The 21780-nt window shown below is 41.8% G+C and overlaps 1 protein-coding gene across 4 annotated transcripts in view; it reads right to left on the bottom strand.

Moving 5' to 3' along the window:
• The window catches only part of CTDSPL (CTD small phosphatase like), a 115139-nt gene that overhangs the window by 20351 nt on the left and 73008 nt on the right, over nt 1-21780 (bottom strand). For 2 of the 4 annotated variants that reach the window (XM_025461315.3, XM_049099648.1), the window contains exons 2-3: nt 14620-14774; nt 5766-5798 (exon numbers count right to left, since the gene is read on the bottom strand). In XM_025461315.3, the coding sequence (XP_025317100.1) occupies nt 5766-5798; nt 14620-14774 (188 nt within the window). The remainder of the gene's footprint in view (nt 1-5765; nt 5799-14619; nt 14775-21780) is intronic. The other 2 variants (XM_025461316.3, XM_049099649.1) reach the window with 1 other exon arrangement.

Here is a 21780-nt window from a genome sequence, read left to right as displayed (position 1 = left end):
CTCTGTAAGTGAACAGAATAAAGAGGATTTTAGTTACTTCCGTTGTTTGGGCCATACTAGAAAAGCATGCCTGTGCCTAGAATAAAATTAGTTTTAATTTTTTATTACACAATTATATAATAAAAACACATTCTCATTGTAAAGAACCCAGACATGTAACAGACAACTCTTCCCTTTCTCCTGTTCTCCATTCCTCTTCCCAGATTCTCCCCCCTTTTAGTTTCGTATGCATCTGTCCAGGCCTTTCTCAATGCGTTTATATACTAAAACAACACTTTCACTTTATGTAATTGCTAGCCTGGAAAATAAGGCTCTAGAAATTCTATCCCTAGCAGATCTGAAAACATCAAAGATCTGCCAAAAGTGGCTCAGTTATTTTCCAAACCTGAGAATAAAAATTACTTTCTTAGCCTATTTAACCCATACTTTGCAAGCATTCTCTGAGCTAACAGGATGGAAAAGGCCTCACGGTACTACTGGAAGAGAGAAAAGAGGGAGAAAGGTGAGAGTCCTCTTAAGCAAGCTACTGATTTAGCATTTGTGCTGCAGAGAACAAGGCTGGGCTGGGGGCAATAGACAAGAAGGAGGTTCCATTAATCCTCAGCCTGCTTCCTAAATACACACAGCTTCTGAGCTTGGCTTTAGATTAATGCAAATTCTTCAGCCACTGGTAAGAATTTTTCTGGACAGCTCTGTCCTTGGAACATGCAAGGACGCTATATAATTGCAATAGTGCTTTATTATTTCAATTGATCTGTTCAGGTGATGCTTGAATTATTAACTAAAAATGTCCCGAGGCAAATTTTCTCTCAGGCCACCACAGAACTAGAGAAGAAGAGAAGCACTAGTTATATTAAGAAGAGCCTTTTCTATACAAACCTCTTGCTCCAAAGCACATGGAGGGCATTGCCAGAAGAGTGGAAGAGGTGGGGATAGGGGGCAAAACCATGTGAGGGGAAGGGGGAAGGAAGGAATCTTGGCTTGCCACCCAAGGTATGGGAAGGGCCTTCATTCCAGTTTTCTTCCTTGTAGTAGTAGGTCTGGAATTTCTCATCCTTGGTAGTGAACCCACAGCCATGAACAGTTAACTCTAAGGTTCTTTAGAGTACCCACCCCACTCACTCTCTTTTTGGCATAACAGATGGGGGCCAAGGCTTAGAGTCTGTACACTAGGCTTCCCAAGCCATAGAGTGGAGGGCAGAGATCCCAGGGCTTCTGTGGGAGGGGGCAAAGGAAACTCTAGACTATCTTTAATTACATTCGTTTCTGCTGATGGGTTCTTCATAACATCTGGTGTAAAAAAGTATACTACTGTTTATTGAAAGGCTTAGGCAAATAGCATAGACACCTGTTAGAAAACACATTTCTCTTCTCCCCTTTCAGCACTTTTATGGCTCAGATAGAGGTGAACCTTAGGACGGAGTGAGATTCGTGCAAGAGTGGGCACAGGGGTAGTCGGTTCACAGCCTCAGTAGCATTCCTCGCTGGGACCAAAGCATTTGAGTGACCACCCAGTCTTCAGGGGGTTCTAAACTAGTCTCTCTGCTTTTTTTCTTACCCTTCAATACCTGACCTTTACTGGACAGCCCATGAAGCTTCCAATAAGATGCGTGGAGAGCCCCAAATCCCAGCTTGTGTTTGGGAGACAAACGAGTGGAATGTTTAACATCAAGTCCAGATAAAGATGTCATTTTCAAGAGGGGTACAAAAGCTAGATTAATCAATAAATAGTGTTGAGACAACTGCCCTGCCACTTGGAAAAGGAAATAAAGCTGGATCACTACTTCATGCCTTACATCAACATGAATTCCAGATAGGTCACAGATTTAAATGTAGAGATAAAACCATTAAAATACTAGGAGAAAATATGGCTCACAGTCATAGAGTGGGGAGATCTTTCTAAGTATGACATAAAATTCAGGAGCCATAAGGATAAGATGAACACATCTGCCTATGTAAAATGAAACTTCTTTGTGGCCAAAATGATTATAACCAAGGCTAAAAGACATACCATAAATTTTGGGGGAAAGTCCTAATTTCCTCGAAATTAAAAGATAACACGGTATAACATCCAGAAGAAATGAATAGGGAAGAAGAAAGACATATGGATAATAAACCTGTGAAAAGATGTTCATCTTCATTCATAAAGAAAATGCAAATCAAAGCAATGAACTGATATACCATTCTTTACTTACAGATCAGCAAAGATTCAATATTCAATTATAATTTTTTATAAATTTATTTTTTATTGGTGTTCAATTTGCCAACATATAGAATAACACCCAGTGCTTATCCCATCAAGTGCCCCCCTCAGTGCCCGTCACCCAGTCACCCCCACCCCCCGCCCACCTCCCTTTCTACCACCCTTAGTTCGTTTCCCAGAGTTAGGAGTCTCTCATGTTCTGTCTCCCTTTCTAATATTTCCCACTCATTTTTTCTCTTTTCCTCTTTATTCTCTTTTACTATTTTTTATATTCCCCAAATGAATGAGACCATATAATGTTTGTCCTTCTCCTATTGACTTATTTCACTCAGCATAATACCCTCCAGTTCCATCCACGTCGAAGCAAATGGTGGGTATTTGTCATTTCTAATGGCTGAGGAATATTCCATTGTATACATAGACCACATCTTCTTTATCCATTCATCTTTTGATGGACACCGAGGCTCCTTCCACAGTTTGGCTATTGTGGACATTGCTGCTAGAAACATCGGGGTGCAGGTGTCCTGGCATTTCACTGCATCTTTATCTTTGGGGTAAATCCTCAGCAGTGCAATTGCTGGGTCGTAGGGCAGGTCTATTTTTAACTCTTTGAGGAACCTCCACACAGTTTTCCAGAGTGGCTGCACCAGTTCACATTCCCACCAACAGTGCAAGAGGGTTCCCCTTTCTCCACATCCTCTCCAACATTTGTTGTTTCCTGCCTTGTTAATTTTCCCCATTCTCACTGGTGTGAGGTGGTATCTCATCAATTATTATCATTTTTGATAAGGGAATGGGCAATCCCATACACTCCTGGTGAGAGTATAAATTAGGCTTTCAGAGGACAATGTGGCTTTAATCTATCCAAAATGTAATATATATTCTTTGATCTAGTATTTCCACAATTAGGAAGGGATCACAACAAGTACTATAATTCAAGTCCAAAAACATACATACATAGGAATATTCCTAAGAGAAGCATTTGTAATAGCCTAGAAGTAGAAACAAGGCAAATGCCAACAAGGACACATAAAACATTGAGGTAGATCATTACGCTCTAATATTTGGGAAGATGTTCAAGGTATATAGTTTAAAGCAAAAAACATCTTGCAATACTCTCATTTGTGTAAATACAGTTGTGTATAGATTTCTGGAAGGATACATAACACATATTGGAAGTGGTCATTCTAGGGAGTGGGACCATGTTGGGAGATTTTTTTTTTTTTTTACTTTATTCTTTCAGTGTTTTTTAAAACTATGAGCTTGAATCATTGCTTAGTAAAAAATCAAAAGACCAAGGCTGTACATATAAACAGAGTAGAAAGAAAATGAACCAATATGGCTATGGTGGGAAGCAGAGATGAGGGGCTCCAGCTAGAACTACTCTGGGTACCCACCAACTCAGGGGTACCTTTCATCCCAGGGACTGGAAACAGCTTTTTTTTTTTTTTTTTTTTTTTTTTGAAACAGCTTTTATCCCAGAGGCTGGGAACAGCTTTCAGGAGGCTACAGGCTCTGGTTTGGGAACAGCACAAGCCTGGATTTCTGGTCCTATGATACAGTACCACAAGCTCACATAGGCTGCTCTAGCAGGTTCCCCATGATCTAGAAAGGGCAGGGCTACTGTGTTTATGTGACCTGCAGCCTTGACAGGCGGTGCAGATTCTGCAGGGGATCCCAAGGCTAGAATCCTGTGGCTGAGCTGGCCTCCAAATGGACTTGGGTTCAGCTGTGCATGCTAAGCAGGCAGTTGGAAATCACTCTAAGCCCATCAGTAGTAGAACTGCTTTTCTGGAGAATATCATTTAGTGATGCAAGTTACTTTAGTTAGGTTTTGTTTTTCTGCAAGAAATTTCAGAAACTCACAAGAGTTTCTAGAGTCTCATTTCTTAGGAAGGAGTCAGTGGTTTATTGATCTAACACTGCACTAAATTATATAAGGGATCTTTTTCTCTTTGGCTATTTTATTCTGGGATTTTAGAATATGTTGTATTTGTGGGGAAAGGGTCATTTTCCCTGAGTTTTGCCCTGACAAATGCTTGGTTTGGCACTTAATGAACTTTGAGCAAAGCCAGTACCATAGGAGTATCACAGGTAGGGGGAAAGCTACTTTCACCTGTTTAATATAGGTAGCTTTTCAGGAAAAATCTATGTAACTACTATGTATAGTTGAAAGGACACCCCTGGTGTCAATTCCACTGGGTAGCCCGCTCAAATACTGGATAAAAAGTCCTGCTGCCTGATCCATCTTTTTGATTAAAGTTGGTTTACCTGATGAAGCCCAACCTCCAGGCATGCTGGTAAAGTTAGAACCACTCTACAAACCCCTGAAACTTGTTAATGGAGAGTTAAAGTCCTGAGAAAAATGAAATTATCAAAAAGCTGGGGGGAGGGGCAATGTATTCCAATTTATAAGTGACACTCATTACCAAATATGGAGTCAACTTGTACTAATGAAATCCATTCCTTTCAATGTAAGATTGCTAGGTCTCCTGGATGTTCCTAGAAAATATGTGGAGAAGTCCAAGGAGAGTTAGATGAACAGATTTGACTCAAACAATCTGAATCAGAGACTCTTTATGAATTAAAGTTATCAATTCATGGACATCTTTTAAAACCTAAATTCTAAAAAATAAATAAATAAATAAATAAATAAATAAATAAATAAATAAATAAATAAATAAAATAAAATAAAATAAAATAAAATAAAATAAAATAAAATAAAACCTAAATTCTTCTCTAAGGGCACAGAGCTTTTTAAAAGGCCTTGCTTGATATGGACATCTCAAGTGCAAGTTTCTTTGGAGAGTCAGTCTGATTGTTCTCTTTCTTGTTGGCTGGCCTCAGGCTACGTGGCTCTGTTGTCAGAGCAGAAACAGTTGGGGTGGCGTATGTATGTGTATTTATGTGTGTATGTTGGAGGGGTGGGAGGCTGAACACTGGTAGCTACTCCCAAATTCCAGGGCTGAAAAGAGAAGCAGTGGCTCAAGGGAGTGCCCAGCTGAAACAGAGTTAGAGCAAAGCCAGCCTGTGGGAGTGGGAGTAAATCCTGCAATTTCGGGGAATGCAATCGGGGCAATTTTTTTCTCATCTCAGAGCCAGGGCCAAGTTCCCAACACTGCTGAGTAGTCAGAAATGGTCTGCTCACCTGGGACAGGGCTTGCTGAGCCCACCAGGACAGAACCTGCTATACAATCTTATGTCTGGGCAAAAGTATGTTCTCATGGTCTATGGAGTTGGGGCTGAGGTGCTGGGGTGGGGAAGTGTGGCAGGTTGCCTTAGGTTATTAGCTTGGAGGCCCTTTGCAGAAAGAAAGGAAAGGTAAGAATTTGGGTAATAGATACTGGTTGCCCTGCTGTTCCTGAGAAAGGAAACTCTCTGTACAGAACCTCCTGCTCACAGTTTTTAAACGTAACTTCATTTTTTAACAGAATGGAGCTGTTTATACCACATGCCTAAACTCAACATATGCAAGAATGTTTAAAAAAAATCTTTTATATCAGTAGGCCCAAAGATACAAGATTCCATGAATGTGTAAATAAAATTGGATAAATATACATACACTTGGTATGGGAATGACCTGCCTCTGGTCACCCTAAGGAAAAAGAAAAAAGAAATCATTGTCAGGTTTGAAGAGAAGTAAGTAGATCATATACTCAAAAGAAACTTCAAAGCACTCTTGAGTACAGCAGCCCTATGATTTCCTGTTCTCTGTACCTTAGTGGCATTTAATGAACAGGAGGAACCCAAAGATTTTCCAGTTAGGGCACTGGGCTCCACTCTACCTCCCAGATACTCCCTACCTTGACGAACCAGGCTGGGTTCCCGAGGCTCCTTAATCATGTTTATTTAAGTGGTGCCTCCCTTGCTCCCAGGAATTTAATCCTTAATTGAAAAATAAAAACAAAAGCTCATATATTACTTTGAACCATTAATCCCTTTAATAACTGGCTTATTTCTTCTTTTAAGTAGGTTTTTCCCTGAAAAGACTGAGCCTTAAGTCAATACAATATGCAGGGAAAGGAAAACAAGTTTATCAGGTTATAAGGAACCCTCTTATACTGGTTTTCTTCTAGAGGACTGGGCAGAGGGGACAGGCAAGGCTCAAGAAGTTCCCTCTGAGGCCATAGATGTGGAGCTAGCATTCTTTTTAAGGGGAACAGAACCTGTACTCACAGGAAGTATTAAAAAAATTCAGGTCCCAAGGTGGGGCCTCACCCATTCCTCAGCCTCGGAATGCCAGCCATTCCAAACCTGGTTGATGAAACATTTCATTTTAGCATCATGAAGAAATGCTAATAAAATAACACAGTTTTTCCATTATTGCCACTGGGCATTTCCAGTTTCTGGATTTCTTCTTTTTTAAACAGTGGGACTGGAGGCAATGAATAGCAGCATCCTAGTCCTTGATGAAGAGATACACTGTTTCCAGTCTCCCACATATAAGGATTTGTGAACAGTATGTCCATCTTTACTGAGGTGACACACTGGTGACAAAGGTCTCATGGGAAGGGGTCAAATCCGACTGTTGACAGATGCAGGTGGCTGGTACCTTTTGAGTTCTGCTCTGACTCTAAGCATGATTTAGCAACTTCTTGATTAACTGCAGCCCTAGTAACCACCTCTGCAGTGTAGCAGCAACTACTATTTCCTCTCCAGATCATCTTGACTGCTCTTTCCTTTTTCAGGACACTTGGGGCTTGTCTTAAGGATTCTAAACTGTCCTCTGCCATTATTCAAGGCAGAGCTGTGCTGTTCTCCAACATGACGGCAGAATCAAATCAAATTCCAGTTTCTAAGAACTTCCATGGGGAAGTTCATTTCAGAAGCTCTTAAGTAATATTATATCCAACACCTGGATGTAGCAGCCGATCACTGCTCTTGGTGGGGAGACTTTAACCAGAAGCTCACAAGCCTGTTGGACCATTACAGAGTAGTTCTCAATTCTGGAGCTACCAACATTCTGGGCCTGATAACTCTTTGTGTGGGAGCTGTCCTGAGCCTTGTAGGATGCTCGACAGCATCCTTGGCTCTTTTACTCACTGGATGCCAGTACAGTGCCCAGTAGTGGCCATCGAAAATGTCTCCAGACATTGTCAAATGTGCCCTAAGGGGCCAGAATCCTCTCCAAGTGAGAACCACTGCACTGGTGGGATGCTGCAAACCGCCCCTCCACTCAGGTGCATCTTCAGACAAGCTGAGCACATCATTGGTAAAACAAGAGGTAACAGTAAAAACAACTGAAGTGCTTGGCAAAACACAGGCTAGGACCGAAGACACTACTCTGGCCAGGTATTTGGGCTGGAAAATTACCCTGGAAAAGTTTGCATATATGTGTACCTGTGTGCATGGGGTATGCATGTATTTGCGAGTATCCAAGCAATCCCTTTTCTTTGCCCTCTCCCAGAGGTCCCAGAAGTCCTCCATGGTCCTGGCCATTGGGGTCTTCTGGGTGCTGACTTCTTCCTGCCTCTGGCCAAGGCGTCAGACCCATTTATTTGGGGCAACTGGCCTGCAGGTCCAGGTTGTAACTGTGATGGTGGTGACTGCTGCCACTTTAGGCCACTGCTGCGGAAGCATTTCTCCAGGGCAAAGTGAATACGTACGATAGAACCCCAGATGCCACCTGTTGCATTCTGCCCACAGCCTTCCCTCTGCTTCTGACATGCTGAGTTCCAAGAGGAAGGGAGCTGGAGGCCAGTAGTAGGGATGGGCCTAGAATCTGTTTCCACATCTCATGCGCCTGGGCTCTGTGTTCTAGGGGTCCTGACCAAGCTGAATGTGAGGAAGGGCACAAGGTCCTCTTCTAGGCCTCAGTGCCCCACTTTGACGCCGGTTCTTTCTGTGGTGTCTGGTCTTACAGACTGAATAGTCAAGTGTTACGCAAATGATGCATTACTCAGAGTTAAATAGTTAATCTTTTAAAAAGCCATTTTGATAAATGTTAAGTGAAGGAAGTCCCATGAATGAACACTGAATCCAGGTGAGCTCAGTTCTGCCAGAGGAACTGCCTTCAAAGGCCTTTATGCTCTCATATATACAGCCAGCCATTCTAAGAAACCTGCCAGGGGTGCACCACCCTTGTCTCATGGCATTTCATCTAGGCAAATATTATTTTTATTTTATTTTTTAAAATATTTTATTTTTAAGTAATCTCTACACCCATATGTGACTCACAACCCTGAGATAAGAGTCGTACACTCCACTGACTGAGCCAGTCATGCACCCTGGCAAATACTATCTTTATTTATTTTTTTTATTTTTATTTTTTTTAATTTTTTTAATTTATGATAGGCACACAGTGAGAGAGAGAGAGAGAGGCAGAGACACAGGCAGAGGGAGAAGCAGGCCCCATGCACCGGGAGCCCGACGTGGGATTCGATCCCGGGTCTCCAGGATCGCGCCCCGGGCCAAAGGCAGGCGCCAAACCGCTGCGCCACCCAGGGATCCCTATCTTTATTTTTTTTTAAAGATTTTATTTATTTATTAGAGAGAGAGAGAGAGAGAGAGAGAGAGGCAGAGATACAGGCCGAGGGAGAAGCAGGCTCCATGCAGCGAGCCCGACGTGGGACTCGATCCTGGGTCTCCAGGACCACGCCCTGGGCTGAAGGCGGCGCTAAACCGCTGCGCCACCCAGGCTGCCCAAATACTATCTTTAAATAAAACTTTTACTATGATAGCAGTGATTCTTCCCTTATATCCTCTACAAACCTCAGGTACCAACTATGGTCCTTTTGCTAATGATGATTCTCTAAAGCAATGACAGTATGAGGAAAGCTCACTGGGGGAACACATCAGAATCTGGCGCTACAAGCAGGTTTACAATAGAATCTCATCATATAAATTCCACTAATAAATTTTTCCATACCAATGTATAATAAGGATTCATCTGTTAAGGCAAGTCATCTTTCATTATTTTTTCCTAAATTTTCTTACCTATTCTTGGATATTATTTCTTCCACATAAATTTTAAGTCTTATCTAGAAATATAGCAGATCTCTCCATAAATAAGAGCTACCATAGCAATACATTTTCATGATTCTATTTTGGAAGTATTTGGGTTTTCTATGTAAATAATCATGTCTAATGAAAATAAAACTAATTTCCAATCCTTTTCATATTTACACCAAGTGTTTCATTTTCTTGTCTTATTGTATTAGCCAGAAACTGCCAAAGATTTTACTATGTTGTTTGCTGTGTTTATTGTTTAAAGATTTTATTTTTACGTAATACCTACCCCCAACATGGGCCTTGAACCTGCAACCCCGAGACCAAGAGTCATTCCTCTGAGCCAGCCAGATAGATACCCCATATTTTTAGAAGATAGTTTTTAAAAATCATGTTTAAATGGTTTTCTTCTATATATTTGTCTGCAGTGTTGTCTGCACAAAGTTTTATGACTATTATACACTTCATGTATCAGACCTATTATTATTAGAAAATGTCCCTCTTTCTCCCATTTAATGTCTTTGACCTTGAATTTTGTTTTGTCTGATATGAATATTGCCACTTTTGCTTTCTTTTTATTTGGTCTTTTTATATTTTGCCCATCTATTTTCTACCTTTTAAAAATCACTGTATATTAGATGTTGGGTCAGAAACTAGTAGCCACCTACTATAATAGTAATTAGCGCTGGTATCCAAATAATTCCAGTTCTCTTCCTAGACAGTTGGTAGGATTGCATTTCCAAGTTCCTTGAAGTTAGGTGTAGTCATACGAACTGCTTTCGCCGTAAGATGTAAGTTACTTCTTAGTGAAAACTTAAAGAGCCAGTGTGACTCACCCTTTTTCCTACTGTGACAAATCAATAATGGAAGCAAGGAGATGAGGCTTTTCTCAAGTCTAGTCTATGAATGAGGATAAAACAGACTAGGTAATCCAATAATGGTAGCTATGAGTTACAGGTGGCTACTGAGCCTGTGCAAGGTAGCTAGTGCAAAGTAAGATGTGCTATGAGTATAAAGTATAAGATTTTGAAGAATTAGTAAGATAAAAAGAATATAAATCTTATCTCACTGATAATTTTTTCTACTGATTACATGTTGAAATAATATTTTGGATATCTTTGGTTAAGTAAAACATATTGTTAAACTTGGTTTCACCTTTTTAAAATTAGTTTTAAAAATAAGGCTACTAGAAAAACATAAATAACATATGTGACTCACATTATCTATTTATTAGCAAGTGCCATAGAGCAGAGAGCTCACATAATCCATGATAAACATGCAGCAGGAGTGAAAAATATACTCTTACTGTTTTAAGCCTCTGAGGTTTGGGGGTTGTTACTACAGCATAATTGAACCCACATTGACTAGTACATCTACTCAGTAGTCATTCTTCCTTTTTCCTTTGTGAAAGTGCTCTGATTCTGTTGAGGGCAGGAATATGCCAGTCTAAATTCTTCCCCTTTCAGGCTTTCTTTGCTGCAGGAGGGTAGATGCGTGACAAAGTTCTGGCCAATCAACATACATAGAAGTCCCCTGGAGTTTTCTGTGAAAGCATTTACTTTCCACAAAAAGGACAGGCATGAGTAATGCTACTCCTCCTTCTCCTCTTCCCTTGAATGTGGATATGCTGTCTGAAGCTTATGACTTTGAGATAATAAACAACAAACATGAGGATGAAGGCAAACATGCCAAAGATGGTGGGGCAGAAAAATGGAGAGACAAGAACAGAACAAACTTGGGTCCCTGATGGCATCATCAGGCACCTAAGCCAATCCCAACAACTGCCAGACTCAGGCCTTTTATGTGAAAATATAATCCCCTATTTGTTTAAGTTATTATTTGTCAGTCTTCTTTTACTTGCTGCCAAAATTGTCCTATCTGATACAGGTCTATTCTTGGAAATAGCATACAGATGAATTTGTCAAGCCAATCTGATATAATCTTGGTCTTTTGTTAGGAGAATTTGGTTCACTAAACTTGGTTTCATGCCTATTCTTTATGTTAGGTTTATTGTTTTGTCTTTTTTTTCTTTTCTTAATTTTGATGGCTTGTTCACATTTCTGCCCATTTCTCCTTTTACTCCTTGTGAATTTTGAGACTCTGTTTTCATTTCTTTTTTTTTTAAGATTTATTTATTTATTTGTGTGTGTGTGAGAGAGACAGAGAGAGAGAGAGAGAGACAGCGCAAGTGAGCAAGCAGGGTGGAGGGGCAGAGAAGGAGGGAGAAAGAGAGAGAATCCCAAGCAGGCTCCATGCTCAGCACAGGCCCAACATGGCCTGAAGATCTATTTTCTAATCGTGCTGCTTGTTGCAGTTCTATTCCTAATGCTTGTATTTATTCCTACATTTCCTATAATTACATCATAACAGAATATCAATCTCACCCAGATTTCTTTTTTCCCTTCTTTGAATCATTATGTGTCTGAAAATGTACTTCCTTTGCCTTAATAGATAAATGATATCTTGGCCACACATAGAATTTTTGGTTTGGAATTCTCTCTCAGTAGCCTGTAGATTTTTTTTTTTTTTCATAGTCTTGTGGCTTTCAATATGGTTGATGAGAAGTCTGGTACTAGCATAACTTTCTTTCTTTTGAAAATATCTTGTTTTGGTAGCTTGCAAGGAGCACATACTTAGATATATGCTGTTGAAATTCTGAAAACTTAAGTGTAACGAGAAGTCTTGCAGAACTCCTGTTACTTGCTATTAGGTCTCCTGGATGCCTCTTCCCACCCCCCTCAATTATTATCTCTATATCTCTGGTCTCAACTATAAGATATCTTTTCTACTTGCTCTTCTAGAACATTAATTCAGTTCTCAGCAGTGACCATCCTCATTCTCCTTTTTCTCAGTTTTTTTTTATTTTTTTATTTTTTTTTACTGAATTTTTAAATTTAGACATCACGGGATTTCTTTTTTATTTTTATTTTTTATTTTATTTTATTTTATTTTATTTTATTTTTTGGGGGGGATTTCTTTTTTAAATTCTAAAAGTTACTTTTGTACTCAAAATTCATTTCTCGAAATATCATTTCTTGAGTTGTCTACTAAAGGTCTCTTCAGAGTGCCTGGGTGGCTCAGTAGGTTGGGCATCTGACTTCAGTTCAGGTCATGATCTTGGGGTCCTGGGACCAAGCTGCATTAGGCTTCACATTCAGTGGGGAGTCAGCTTCTCCCTCTTCCTCTGCCCCTCTCCTCACTCATGCTTTCTCTCTCTCTCTCTCTCTCTCTCTCAAATAAATAAAACCTTAAAACAAAAAGTTCTATCTCTTCCACTAATTCTACCCCAGTAGGAGCCTCATATTCCAGTTTTTCAACTTGGACCTTCTCAGCAGGGGCAAATGAGAGAGCAATGCCAGGCCCCACAAGGAACAATGTTTTCATGGTCCAGCAGAGCCCAAATTGATAAACCACAAGGACATGAAGAAAGTCCCTGCACTAGTGGGCTCCTTTAGGGTACAAGAAGTAAAAGCAACTCAGCTTATCAGTACAGGCCTTCCAAGGACCACACACATTAAGTGGGCTTCACAACTCTTGCTGGCTGGTGGACCTCACAAGACTATCTGCTTGAAGTGTCTGTCCTAGAACTCTAAGACAAGCAGGCATTTCCCTCTGTTGGTAGTTCCCTGCTTCTCACCAAGGACTAGAGAGGATGAATCCTGTGCCTGCTCTTTCCACTGGTGATGTCAGGAAAACTAGAGGCCTTAATACACTTTCCAGGTTCTTCAAGCAGGCTCACCTGTGTTTATTCAGAGAGAGAATTTAAATGGCCAGAGCCATGTGCTCAGGTTATCACCTTCCCAGAATCCTTTTCCTTACACTGATATATACTTTTAAAATGATTTATTTTCTAATCCCAGAAGTAATTTAAGCTTATTTTGTGAAAATTGTGAAAAGAAAAAAAAAAAAAAAGAAAGAAAGAAGTAAAACACAGAAAAGGGGAGAAAATCCAATATATGATCCCATCAGTCTGAGATAATCTCTTCATATTTTGGCATATACCATTCTAGTCTTATAGATGCCTGTGTGTGTGTGTGTGTGTGTGTGTGTGTATGTGTGCATATGACTACATGTATACTTGTAAATATACTCCCCTACGAGTTTTTTATCCTGTACATGACATATTGTGAACATTTCCCTATGTCAGTTATATTTATGAAACATTATTTTTAACAGCTGCACATTATTTGATTGCATGGTTATTCTATTAGTTTTTTTATTGTCTATTGTTGCTCATCAGGTTGTTTACAATTCTGCAATATTAAAATCTATGCTGGACAGTACTCTATGGTTCAATCTTTGCACATCTATAATTATGTCAGTAAATAATTGCTAAGGTTTTAAGATTATATTGTCAAATTTCCCTCCAGAAAGGTGTAACCAATTAACATGGCTACCAATAACCCATTTATATCTTCTACCCTCTCCTCTACCCTTCTATCCATGCTACCCTCATCCAAATCCAAATACTATCTTTATAAATATCTTTTAATAATTTGATAGATGGAAAAGGCCATCTCATTGTTTTAGTTTGCATTTCTTTGATTACTAACCATACTGAACATTTTTTCATGTTTATTGACCAATGGGATTTATTTTACAAAATGCTTGCTCACGTCCTTTGGTCACACTATTTGGGACATTAAGTTTGATGGGTTTTGTGTCCTCAATCTCAACTATCTTCAGAATGAATAATCTTCTTTGTCTTTTTTTTAAGGTTTTATTTATTTATTCATGACAGACACAGAGAGAGAGGCAGAGACACAGGCAGAGGGAGAAGCAGGCTTCCCACAGGGAGTCCGATGTGGAACTTGATCCTCGAGTCCCTTCTTTGCCTTTTTCAGTGATTGTTACCTGAAATTCTATTTGAATGAATGCTGCAATCCTGCCTTTTTTTTTTCTCTTATACTTGTGTGACATCTTCTTTGCTCATCCTTTTACTTTTAGCTGTTCTAAGTCACTTTGCTTAGGATACGTCCATTAGACAGCATGTGGATAGAGTTTAGTTGTGCTTTTTTTAATATATTGTGAAAATCTGACTTAAATTTTGTATCTGACAGATATAAAAGAACATAAATCTGTTTGTTATTAAACAAAGTAGTTAAATCCATTTATACTTATTATTAAGTATAAATGGTTTTTTGGTATGCCTCTGTTTTTCCATTTGTCTTCCCATGCCTTTCTCTACTACTGGTTCTTTAGCTTTCCGTTTCATGCAGCAAGACAGAATGTTATAAAAATGTGAAGTGATTCTTATAACTCTCATCAAATATGTGCTTCAGTTGCTAAATGGGAATGACTGAGATATCCTCGGGGAGTGAAGATGACTTTTCAAGCCATTTTAGATCTGTAAGTTAATGGCTGCACACATACTATTACAGACTCTTATTCAGGATGTTCACGAAGGATGGGACAGCTGTACAGCTACTGAGGCTCTGGTGAGTGCACACCTGTCCTCTGGCACTGACCTTCTGAAGCCCACCGTTCTCCTCCACCAGGGGCGGAAGCACGCTGGGGCCGCTGGCGGGCGGGGCCTCCACATTGTAGTCACGGAAGCAGCAGAAGAAGGAGCTGAGGATTCCACGGCTCCTCTGCTTCTTTAAGCTGACGTTGCATTGAGATGCTGGAAAGAGAAACAGCACAATGGCCAACTGCAGCATGTGGTTGTCATGGTTGTCATGCAAGGTAAAAGCCCAAACGTGCAGCTGCCCCCCTAGAGCCCTGATACTAGGAGACCTACTGAGCACGAGAAGAGGAGGGGCCCCAGGAAGTTACTCTAAAGGATTGTTATTCCACATGGGATTCCTAGAGGGCCAACTGGTCGATGGAGTCAGATCCTGCTGGCCAGACAGTATTCCTCTGACCACAGCCCAGTGGGGGCTGCTGGCTCATTAACTGACCCATCCTTAGGGTCGAGCACCATCTGCATTCCTGAACCCAGCAATATGGTCTTCCAACCAAGACTAAGCATGACTTCAAAACAGAGATCCTTTCAGGCAGAAGTCAGACTCTATACTCTCTGAGAAGCATTTCTCTGTGAAGGGTACCAAGAAAGAGTCACTTTGAAACTAGGTTCTTGAACACTCTAACTCCAAGACTAACTTCATTAAGAAATAAGATGTAGAAGGGAATAAGAAGACTCCTTCTTAGACTCTGTGGTTTGTCAAGAAATTGATGGGGGGGCTGGAGTCTTCCATTACACTTAAAATATAATCAGCAGATGTGGGACAGCGAACACGTGCTCTGGCTGGAGCAGGGCTGGCCTGGGAAAAGCCCATCCTCCTGAAATCCAGGGCAATCCTGTGCCGTGGACTCATTTCCCAGCCTGGACTAAGCCACCCAAGGGAGTGATGTTATCCTTTCTGTTATCCATGTCTCAAGACGAGCTGCCACAAGTCAGAAATAAAAGGCAAAAATTAGTATAAGATGAAAAACACACCTTACGGGAGGAGAATGACAACCTGGAGGGCCAGGAGTAGTGCCCGGGAATGCAGCCAGGGCTGTCCCACCACATACCATGTCTGGGCGGGTCAACAGTACTGAGCAGAAGCCACAAAGGGCCCGTGCTCAGGGTTAATGGGAAATTACCAATGTAGGAAATCACTGAGTCCACATGATAACTGTTGGGAGTTTATCTCTTCCCAAAAGCAGTTTTGGCATGATTCCTCTTTTTGTGTGCTTGAGGGATTTGTATAGCACCTTCACTCTCAAGGGATCATAAAACTTCTGCTAAATGTCTTGGGGTACTCTTCTGCCAGCAGCAAAATCAAATGCATTTACACGGAAATTCACATGAAAAAGGACTGAAAAATTTCTTGCCAGCAACCCCACAGGTGTGGATGACTCCAGCTTGGGTTTGGGTGAGTGACTAAGTGTGAGTTTAAGGTCCTGATTCACTAACGAGATTTAGCACCATAAACTCCTGGAAACGCTGGCTGTTTTATCTTCCTTGAGAATGTGTGGGTACACATCACAGGGCACCAGTCTTCTCACTTGGGGCCCCCCATGGCAGGCCAGGCCAGGCCAGGCCACAGGGACGACTGGGCACAGAGGCCTTCCAAGCAGCAGGGGGCAAGGAGTGATAATGACCACTGTTTCCTGAGGGCCAGCGTCTAAATTCCAGTACTTTACAATCCTCATCTCACATAACCCTCACAACTATCCAAGGCAATCGACATTCCTGCTTCCATCTTACTGCTGAGGAAATAAACTAGGAATTGCACGTGCAAGGATCTAAACCCAAGGGGGACTGTTTCCAAAGTATGTGTTCTCTCCATGTGCCATGTTGAACAGTCCTGACAGACCAGGTGAGATCAATGAGGGAACATGCCAAATGGAGAGAAAACCACTGCAATAAACTCATATTTGGTATAAATGATTGGGGGGCATCTGGGTGGCTCTCAGTCTGTGGAGCATCTGACTCTTGATTTGGGCTCAGGTCACAATCTCAGGGTTGTGAGGCGGAGCCCTGTACCAGGCTCTGTGCTGGGCGTGGAGCCAGCTTAAGATTCTCTCTCTCCCTTTCTCCCTGTGCCTCCCTACCTCTACAAAATAAATAAATAAATAGTTAATTAAAAAAATATGTATGATTGGTTAAACTGTTTTGCTGTTACTTTGAGTGCTTTGGTTGTTATGCCACACTCAAATAATTTAGTCAGAGGAAGAAATAAAATGGTCTCTTCCCTAGCTGATAGCACATTTCCTTGCAAGTAAACAAGCTATTTGTTCATGTCTCAGAGACACTGAGTAGCTAATGCTCAAGCTGGGCAGTAAAGAGCTCTGCAAAAAGCACCCTCCCTCAGATCCCATTTTCATCCTCAGGTCACATACATTTTTCCCACAACAAACTAACAAATTAACAAACTAACTTATATGCTAAAAAAACAAAACAAAACAAAAAAAACAACCCTGACCCTGGAACCAGTGAGCTACTTACAGTTTCTACCATTTGATGGCTTACTCGTAGAAGCGACAAACAGAGCTGTGGGAGTGAGTCCCTAGGAAGGCCATCACCCCCTGATAGGAAAGTGACAGCCCAATTTAGAACCTCCCTTCTGTGCACCAGGAGGTGAAGCCGCCCGAAGTGGTCTCACTTCCAAGGCTGAGGCAGGGGCTCTCTAATTTTCTAATTGCTCTTGGACTGGTCTGGTGCTCTCAAAATCAGGTTAGCAAGGGAAATGAATAGAGTTGCTTAGGACCAGCATCAGCCTTACCCTACCCTCAGCACTCATTTGGTCCTGAAAGGGCTCAAGATGCTGGCTGTCTGGGTCTTATAACCCTACTGTCTTCCCCTTACAAACTGCTTTCCAGCAATTATCCAAGGCCTGGCCAATCCAAGCCACATGACTGGCTTAGGGTTGGGCATTTGACTGAACCTGGGCCAAGGAGGGTGTGCCCCAGGATTCAGGCTACAGCCATTGGAAAGGATGTTCTCTTTTTTGCTGGTTTGCCAAGTGGGTAGGATGTAAACCTGGAGCCCCTGGTGGCTCCTTTGCCACCAAGTGAGAAGCATCTATCTGAGCATGAGACAACGCGGAGGAAAAAGTAGCTGAGACATGGAGAGGGACAGATCTCTGACAAAACCTTCTGGGGACTTGGTTTCATTAAAGCCAGATCCTCCTGGAATTTTCAGTTATATAAATTATCTGTTTCTCTAGGTTTACGTTATTTGCGCTGGAAAAGTTTATTACTGAACATGTAAGCTCCCAGGCAAGGCAGTGTAGAAACAGTGGTGAACCACACAAGGCACCATCCCCATTTCATGAGCCTCAAGTCTAGTGCAAGAGAGGCTGGATGAGAAGTTTGTGTCTTGCAATGATGGCAGCACAGGGCACTGACGGGGCCCAAAGAAGGGTGTGCAGTCCAGATTTGAGAGTGGGTAGAAGTGATTTCTTAGAAGAAGTGCTTTCTGAGCCGGGCCAATAGGTGCATAAAATTGTTGGAGGGGGCAGGGAAGTGGGGAAACAGCAACGTGCAAAGGGCCTGATGTGAAAGACAGCATGAGGTATTTGAAAAATCAGAGCAGTGGCGAGGGGGTTGGGGACATGGTTGATGATGGATGGCCTTGTAAACCATGGTAATGAGTTTGTATTTGACTCTACAGAAATGGGGAGTGGTGTGAGCAGATCTGTACCACAAATGTCACGGTTTGACCTCTGTAACTGGAACCACTGAGCTTAAATTTTAAGTTGACTGATACAGGCTATCGATCTGCATCAAAGAGGATACTGAATTTGCAAATCAGAGATATGGACCATTTCTGGGTACTGAATGGAAATCTCTTACTTAAAACCTGACTTTAAATACAAGTTACATGGAGATAAAAAATACACAATAAAGTAAAAAATATATATAAGTCACATGGAAAGAAAATGGGCTTTGGAGTTCTATTTGGGGTTTAAGTCTCACCCTGCCACTTGTTAGCCAGTGTGACTTCATCGACTTAAGCCACACCACTAATATAGGAATCTTCATATCTACCCTTGCAGAAAAGGCTGTTGTGTCGATGCAGCAAAAACACGCATATTTGTTCAAGAGAAAAGATCTACCAGTAGCTTAAAATATAGCAACAAAAGATTGATTGATTTTAGGTACTGATCAGTGTCTCACTGTGAACATTTATAAGTTAGCGTGTATCCAGACAACAGTTCTTATAAAAACAGCCTGGCTTAATGAGAAAACATGGAGGCAGACCCGTTTTGGTTTTGGGTATGTGAATTCTAAACTTAGAACTTGAAGTAGCTCCTAAAAATTTTACTTTCTATCCAGTGAAGGTTTCTTTGTATAATAATAATAATCATAATAATAATGTGGGAAACTAAACAATAAAAAGCAGCTCCACATTGAAGCTTAACATTAACCCTAGTACTCAGGCCTTTTCTTGGAACTCTTATATGAAATATGGTTAGAAAGAAAGTGTTATAATTAAAAACATGAAATGTTCAGGGGAAAGTCCACCAAGGTGGACAGTGAGGTTCGGTCCTTCAGTGGTTATCAAGAGGACTGGTCTAAAGAGCTATTGAACTGTGCTTATGGCAACAGAAGAAAGGTGCAAGTGGATCCATCAGGACTTGGTATGCACCAGCCAAAAGAGGGCATTTCTAGTCATCCGCTTATACTTCCTGACCTAACTGGTCCTCTTCTGCATCCAGAAACTGAAATGTTGACCCTAAACTGCCAGTGTTTCTTAATCCGTGTGATAGCTGTGTATGCACATAACAATGTGCAATTCTTGGGTTCTGACCTGGTTTAGATTAAAGATGTGGGGAGGCTCTGGTTCCATCATCCTGAACTCCTAGCTTCAGACTAGGACCTCTGTGGTCTACAAAGACTCAGAGCTTCACATATTCACCTTTGTGAATACTGCGACCCATCTGTTCTCATCTCAGATCTGACCTGGAGCTCCCGCTGCCCCACACACATCCCCACAATGACATAAGGGGTTCACAATGAAGATCAGAGAAGCTGGAATATAGGTGGAAATGTTTGCTACTATGAATCCATCCATCCCCAATAATTCAAGTTTCTCCCCAAGCGAAGAAACTGCATCTTGGCAGCTACAGAAAACAAAGGTTTGCCTTTAATTTCCACAGTGTCAAGCCAGCCTACATGCCAGCACAGAGGACAGACGGCCAAAGACTCAACATAACAGAATTTCTAGGAGAAAAGTGACTTAACACGAAGTCTACTGCTAATGTGTCAAAGCACCAAAACCTGCCCTGAAAACTAGCTCCTTTCTTGTCAAGAAAGGTATTCCACAGCAGGTCTGTATCATTGAGTGTTCACAGCAGAACATTAAAAGTGTGTCCAAGCATCAATGTGGACACCAGTGCTGTTAAGGCCTCAAAACCACATATCGGAGTTTCCCAAGGAAAAGATGCTTCTTTGCACATGGGGATGTCAGAGCACATGAAGAGACCGTGCAGCTGAATTCAAAACTATACTACTACAGAAAGAGCTGAACATCATTTTTTAAGGGGGGGAGGGGGAGTTCCTCCCAATGGCCCAGCATTTAAATGAATGCACCCTTTCTTCTCTTGTAGGACTGGGCTGCAATCTCTGGAATGTATCCCAGGGCCGTGGTTTGGAGTGGGTGTCTAACAGGAAATTCTGGGCAGTCTATGCATACATTACATTCCTTTCCCACCCCGAAAGAGTGGTCAACAAACACAACTTTCCTCTGTTTGAATAAAACAGGGGGTGTAGGGGGCTGTTGGAGTGGGGAGAGGCCAGGGCACAGACCGCACAGAGTTCAAAAGCAGATGTGGCAGCTGAGAATCCAAACATCCTTTTCTCCTAGAAAAAGGACTTAGTCATCAAAAGAGTCACCTTTTGAGATATCCAGTCAGTCCCTATTCTAGTTCCAAGTGATAATTTCCCCTGGCAATTGCACCTGGCACTCTGAAAGAAATGCACCTTTGAAAGCTCTTTTCCTGGGGCAGCCTACGACTGGCAATGGTGAGGAATCATAGGGAGCAGCAAGGGTGGATGGCTAAAAGCTGGGCAGGAGGAATTCCAATCTCGTCCTTCCATGATGGTACTGTGTGTTTCCTTTATACACTGCTGGCTCCTAACAGTCCTCATTAGTTTGGTGCCTTGCTTGCCAGAGGCCCTTGACATGATACTGACTGGCCTTCCCAGTGTGCAGTGCCCAGATGACACCCCATTTTCCAGTGAGGAAACGGAAACTCAGAGCACTTTCAACTGTGCAGTGAGGGTGCTGGGGTTCAAAGCCAGAAGTGCCTGACTGCTGCACTCCCAGACTTCCCACTACCCTTCTCTGCCTCTCCCCAGTCCTCTTCTGGGTTTGGGGTTTACTTCCAGGGAGAAAATAGATATGAGGCCTTGTGCTGCCTGCCATTACTCCAAAGGTTGCACTTCTGAAAATTCCAAAGTGAGCCAAGGATACTCGTGGCAGGCCTATTAGGTAAGGCCCGACACATACCTAGGCCACTAAATTCTCCATGACTCAGGTTCCAAGAAGTGTCCCTGTGCTGGGAACACCCTCCTGGCCTCACCATGTCCCAGACCCCTGGTCAGAGGCCACACAGCTCCTAGGTAACAGGGCTGGACAGAAACCAGGTCTGTGAGAGTCTAGAATTGGAGCTCTCAGCCATCCCTGTACAGAGTCTGTTTTTCATAGCAAGAGCCCAAATAGGTAACAGAATAAAGGGTTTAAACAGAAAATGCACTTAAGAGGAAGTAAAGGTTAAAATTTTACAGTAATCAAACAAATGAACACTTAAACAGTGAAGACCAGTTTTTTACCTATTAAATGAATAGAAATGATAGAAATAAAAACAGAGAGCCAATGGTGGTGAGGTTTTGATGGCCCAGGCCCCTTTGCTCACACGTGGCTGGTAACTCTGTAAACTGGAACAATCCATTTGAAAAGCAGAGGAGTGACGTGTTGAAGACTGTGAAGTATTCATGTAAACCATGTGAATGTCCAATAGAGTAGGAATGGTTAATTAAAGTACCACATAGCAGCTGGATAGAATACTGTGCAGCCACAAGAAATACCACTATGAAGATCTGTGGAGAAGTGCCCGTGGTCACTATCTGGTGAAGCATCTCAGACACTGCACATGCCCTATGCCTGTAACTCTGTCATGTGTTTCTGGACAAGA

Source organism: Canis lupus, chromosome 23 (assembly GCF_003254725.2).
Source record: "Canis lupus dingo isolate Sandy chromosome 23, ASM325472v2, whole genome shotgun sequence".
Classification (NCBI taxonomy): domain Eukaryota; kingdom Metazoa; phylum Chordata; class Mammalia; order Carnivora; family Canidae; genus Canis; species Canis lupus.
The sequence above is the reverse complement of the archived record's forward strand: the minus strand, read 5'-3'. Positions and strand labels throughout refer to the sequence as shown.